The 6,000-nt window shown below is 41.0% G+C and overlaps 1 protein-coding gene across 1 annotated transcript in view; it reads right to left on the reverse strand.

The window, feature by feature from the left end:
• Positions 1–4,974, reverse strand: part of PLCZ1 (phospholipase C zeta 1) — a 29,839-nt gene extending 24,865 nt beyond the window's left edge. The window contains exons 1-2 of the mRNA XM_035127869.3: positions 4,830–4,974; positions 1,168–1,320 (exon numbers count right to left, since the gene is read on the reverse strand). Coding sequence (XP_034983760.3) covers positions 1,168–1,320; positions 4,830–4,967 — 291 coding nt within the window. The 5' untranslated portion in view covers positions 4,968–4,974. The remainder of the gene's footprint in view (positions 1–1,167; positions 1,321–4,829) is intronic.
• Between the last annotated feature and the right edge of the window lie 1,026 nt (positions 4,975–6,000).

Below are 6,000 nucleotides of genomic sequence, written 5' to 3' on the forward strand. Positions count from 1 at the left end.
TGAGAACTCTAAGGGCCAAAGAGAGAGGTCTGGAGGGCAGCAGCATTCAGCACCTGGGCCTGCGGTTGCTCACTCCCGGTTTAAAATTAGAACGCATTTGTTAGGACAAATCTCCTAATAAAAAACTGGGACTGTGCAAATAAAACTATTCAAATAGATACATTTCAAATTCACAAGGGCTAGGATCCTTTTCACACATACTTGCTACAGGAAACTCATCGCCAAAAGTAGGCAGAACGGGGTGGGCTTTCGCGCACCCTGCTCATGTGGTTCATGGGCTGTCACTCAGATAAGGGGGAATGTTGTGTGGATGCCACAAATAGTTTAGAGACACAAGGAGCTTCAAAACCACATTAAATTCTGGTGCAGACAAGCCCTTTAAACTACAAAGGCTGGGACAAAAGTGTTGATCTTTATCGTGTTCCATCCCAGCTTTTCTAAATGTCATCCCTTGAAGCTGCCATGGGAAAAAGTTGCTAGGATATTGCATGAAGTCATTGGCCCCCTTCTTTTGTCCTGATTCATAGTTGTGGCGACACAGAGAACAGCTTGCAGCCAATTAGCTTTCATGGCAAGCCATGCTTGTCAACCTCAAGTAAGTACAGTAGCCTATCTGGTGTTTCCATTCAAGAACTCTGGAATGGAGATGTAGGATTGGGGGGGGGGGGAACGTGCGAATTCCCAGAATGCATATTTTAAAGATTGCTTTGAAAAGCAAATGAGGGATATGAAGCTCAGATTGTGAGACTTTTAATGTATTCCACACAAGTACCTTTCTGACATGTTGCAGGCTTTTGTTTTGTTTTAGAATCACATAACTAAAATAGCATAACAAATATAAGGTGTGTTATCATCCTTAGGGTAATAATAAATAATGAATACATGCATTGGAAGGTTCAAGGGAATCTACAATGCATTGTATTTCCAATGTTTCAGTCTACACTTGAATTTTTTGACACGCATATTTTCTTCTTAATGTTGGGGGGGACATACTGGTTATTTTCTATTTGTACATTAACTCTATACCGAACAGAATGCATTCCAGGTGTAGTTAATTCTGCATATTTTAATAGGGGGAACATGATAAACTTCTTAGGAAATAACCATGCCAACTGCAATGATTTCCTCCTTGTTATCTTTTATGAAAGAGCAACTCAGTTTTGTTACCTCAGGGGAAGGGAGCTCAGTTGGCATTATATCATCAATCGCAGATATAACCAACATGTCACCCAGGATATTTGTCAGATAATCTGCCATTACTTCCTGCTGTTTAGGGCTACAGTGATTCTCCAAAGACAGTATCAGAGGATAATCGGAGACCTGGAAGTACAATTCAATGAGTACTGTAATTCCCAGTTACACAAATACGAAAATATAAAACAAGAGAAAAGAATACTACGAGAAGCATGCACTGTTATCTGCAATAAAGATACAAAACAATACTGCGACATCTTATATCCCAGCTGATTGTCTAGGCAGAAGCAACCACTCTCAAAGAAACGACAGTTCTCTTTTGTGCTACAGACCACACACAGGTGGGATTTGGGTATACATTTTACCTTACAGAACCAGTGGTGGTATTGTAATGTGTGTGCATCACTGATAGGTTAAACCTCAGAGAGCTACTTGGCATACCCAAGAACTTGGATATTCCCAAAGGGATTTTCTGGCTATTCCCCTTTACCCAAGTAATGTCAATGCCATATTACAAACAGATTTGCGGGGGCTGGGAGGTGAGGGGACACACTCCTTTTCTAAAAGCAGTTTGCCGTATGGCGTGGGGAGGTGCTCTTAAGAAAAGCATACACCCTAAGTCCCTTGGGAACTAGCAGCATGGCTCTCTGGACCTTGGCTATAGGCATTTCCCCTCACCACACAATATTCCTTCAAGCATTCTCAGGACTGTATTAATGTGGCGATTTCTCATATGAACTAGGATCATCCTGGATACAGCTACTGATTTATACGATGCTGGTGGCTTCAAGGCAAAGGGAACTGACCAAAAGTAGCTATACCCATGGGAAAGCCCAAGACATTCCATGGAGAAATATGTGTGTGAGAGAGCATTACGTGGAAACGAAATTGGCCATGAAACAGCCCTACAGCTACAAACCACAGCTTGTAAAGGGTTTGGATATAAGGTGAGTCATGTTCAGAATACTATCCTGAAGTTTCATTGTCGCTGCAGTGGAGGCTGGTCCATCAGGTTGAATGAGTCACTTCCCCACCAACCTCATCCTGCTCTCAGAAAGTCCCCACCTGTCTGACTCTCATTTGCAATTAAACCAGCTTTGCCGTAGCAGGACTGGGGCAAAACCTTGGCTCTTGTTCCACCTTCTGTTAGTCTCTTTACCTTCTGCCCTACCAATCACAATGGGTACCAACCACCACTGTGTTGCTTTAGTTTATGGTGCCATCCAGACATATACAAAGAGAAAAGAGTATGTTAAAATAAGTGTATACAAGATTTCCCTTAATAAATAAATGCCAGATATGTGCAAGAATTACTCTCTCTCTCTCTTTTTGGCTACGTAATCTCCTTCAAAACTAACTGAACCAGATTGCCTTTTGATTTAAAATGCTAAAGATTTAAGACTGACAGGTGAAAGTGTCTTTCATTTTTGTCCTTGGCACCAGATGTAAATAGTTTATCTGCCACATTTCATCTTATCCTTTGTTGAAGGGAAAATACTCCGGATTATCCCATTTTCTCTTCACGAGAATTCTGTGAAGCAAGCTAGGATGAGAAATAGAACTTGCCTGCAGCCACAAAGTCCTGGCTGAGCAAGGCCATCTTCAAAAGATTACGCAGGGATAAACCATGGAAAAAGTGCAGAACTATTAGTGCCAGCTTCACTCCCAACAGCTGCACCTCCAAACTTCCCCAGATGACAATCCCATGGTTAGGTTCCCTCCCAGCGATATTATCCAGAGTTCAGACTGCCTTGCTTCTATATTGGTTGAAATTACAGCATATGCCAGATTCAGGGTTGCCCCCCAAAAAAAATTATTTGAAGCAAATTTCTAATAGGTCTGCACAAAGCTGGGCCAGCCAATGTGAAATCCATATAATCAATTATAGACTGATAGTTGATGGTGTGCACAAGATTGCAACCCCTATATTTGCAAAATATTATAAATGAAGTTAAAGAGTGGGACCTTCTTTTAGCTACTGTAGATCTCATCTCCAAATATGCAATTCTCACCAATTTATTCAGGGAATCTTTCAGTTTATTTTTTGAATTACAATTTGATGCGTTGAGGAAGGTGTGCACAGCTTTGAGATTTCAAACTATACCCACAACATATTTGGGTGGGAGATATGCCAGAATACCTGCAAATCTAATGTTTGTGTACTGTGGCCAAGGAGAGTTGGAAATGTTGTTCATTATGTACTGTATTGCTCCCTGTTAAATTCTCCTAGGGTTAGTTTTTTTAAAAAAACAAATTCTTCAGAGTTTCCTTTTTTGAATAATAGAGAGAAAACCTGTCATTTGTTGATGGATGAGGATAAATTCATGACATAATAAGGTTTCTACGTTTGCATTAGCAGCCCAGCTGATCAAACAAAATTTCATTGTACAACACGCGGCCCAATGTGCTGTTAAAGTGTACTACTTTGCAGTTTGTTTGTGAAAAACTATTGGTCATTCAAAAAACAAACAAATACATTTGACTGACTGGCACTATTTGTTGTGGGAGTTAATTTCATAGGTTAACTAGAAGCAACGAGAGTGAAGAAGTACCTCATTCTACCTGTACTGAGTCTTCCAACATTCAGCTTCATTTGACATCCCTGAGTTTTAGTGTTTATTTAGAGAGTGCCCTTTCTCTATCCACTTCTTGTCTCAGCTAAGCATGTGGAAAATCCCTCTTCAGACCTTACTACATTAAGTGGGAAAGTCAAGAGTGGAAAAGGTGGTGCAGATGATTGGGGGCAGATCTGGCCAAAACACACACACACACACACACACCACTCACCTCCTGCACAGTTTATATCCACACATGTTCAACAAATGCCAGAAGGCTACTGGCATACTGGCTTTTTGCCCTGTGGTGACCTCTGCACTGCGTCCCTGCTTTCTAACTGTTGCAACTTGTTTCATCTTGTGGGGATGGTTAAGGAATGGGCCAAGTTACCTTTAAGTCCTTTCCAACGCTTAGAATTCTCTAATTAATTTTCATCCACCCACAGCAAACATGGCCAAAACAGCAAAACCTGAAATGTACTATTTCTTAACATTACTAATTTAAAGACATTTCTACACCACCTTTCATTTGCCCAAAGCTAAAATTCAAAAAGCAAATGGCACTGGCATATTTACAGTGCAATGCTATGGAATGCCTACTCAGAAGGAAGTCCCACTGAGCTCAGGGAGACTTCAATCATATACTGTATAAAAGTGTATTGCAGAGATGGGGAACCAGTAGCTCTCCAGATGTTGTTGGACTCTGTCTCCCATTAGTTCCAGCCATGGTCAGGGATGATGGGAACTGGAATTCAACAACATCTAGTTCCCCAACTATGGTGGATGCATTTATCAGCTTAATTTAAAGAAAAACAACCTAACAAATAGTAAGAGAACAGTATAAAGACAAAATAAAACTCAGAAAACAATCAGAAGCAGCAATAAATAATTACTATCCATAAGAAAGAGCTTGGGCAAATATGAATCTTTTCACCTATAGCTCTGCACAGTCAGTGCCGGGCAAACATTCTTGCGGGAAGTTCCATGGGCAGGACACCATCACATACACTATCTACGGCCAAAACTCTGAAAGAACCTTGTTCATTGTGCTCTGTTAAACCCCTGCACATATGTACCTACCAAAAAGGCATACTTGCTGATCACCTGGATGACGGTCTTAAAGCTAATTTTGCTTGTTAATGTATGTCCATGATAAACAACAGGATCATTGTTTGGTCCATCCCAGCAGTCAATTTCTAAGCAGCGGCATCCTTTCATTAGAGCACTGGAAAGAAAGAAAGAAAGAAAGAAAGAAAGAAAGAAAGAAAGAAAGAAAGAAAGAAAGAAAGAAAGAAAGAGGGTTGCTGTCGGGATAATATGAAGATTGGGAGAGCCAGGTGCCTCGTCCTGGGCTCCTTGGAGGAAAGGTGGAATATATGTAACAAATAAAGAAATAAATCTCTACAAATGCAAAATAGCACCCCAGGTAGATGATTTGGCTAACACCCTTCTCTCTGACAAAGGGTGCTTCCAAACAGTTGATTACTGGGGGATGGGTGCTCCTCATGCCTGCAATTTTTTTCATAGCATCTATATTTCATGGCATTGCTGGTATCTGCTTTGCCCTCCTCTGACTTTGACTCCTCCTAAGAACCTTACACCGTGAATAAAGCTACCCCACAACTCCCGCTCTGCATCTAGTGGCGAGCCCCACAGGAACCATCACCTGAAGGACATGGATCCATGTGAATCACAGCAGCTTTTCAGAGAAAGCAGAGCTAGAGGCAACCCTTAGGCTGCCCAACTATGAAAGCTCACAACTGGGGCCAGGCAATGGTTGGAACAACATCCCTGGTTTGCTGCTCTGAGCATCTTTGCATCCAGTTAAGAATAGGGGAGAAATTTGATGCGCTTTGCATTTAAAGCCACATCTACCTAATTCACACTCCCTAAAACAGTATGTGAAGTGAAGGGTTCTCCAACCCTTGTGATGCAGATCTCCAATCAAATAGAAAACAAACATGCATATACCAGGGGAAAGTGTGTATCAGTGAGTAACATTAGTGAATGCAACATACTAAAATGTGTTGTATAAGGGGAAATTGCCTGCAAAAAATGTATATTAGGCAAAACTGCATACAAAAATGTGTGTCTTAGGAGAGATATGCACTAAAATGCTGGTGGTTTTTCATGAGGACTTTTTAAACACACACACAAACTGATGGGGAAATGTGGAGAATTGATATTAAGATTGGCAAAATGAGAAACCGAGAAACCAAAATTGACAGATTTGCTACTGTAGCAAACAGAC

This window comes from Zootoca vivipara, chromosome 9 (genome assembly GCF_965207765.1).
Source record: "Zootoca vivipara chromosome 9, rZooViv2.hap1.1, whole genome shotgun sequence".
NCBI classification, from domain to species: domain Eukaryota; kingdom Metazoa; phylum Chordata; class Lepidosauria; order Squamata; family Lacertidae; genus Zootoca; species Zootoca vivipara.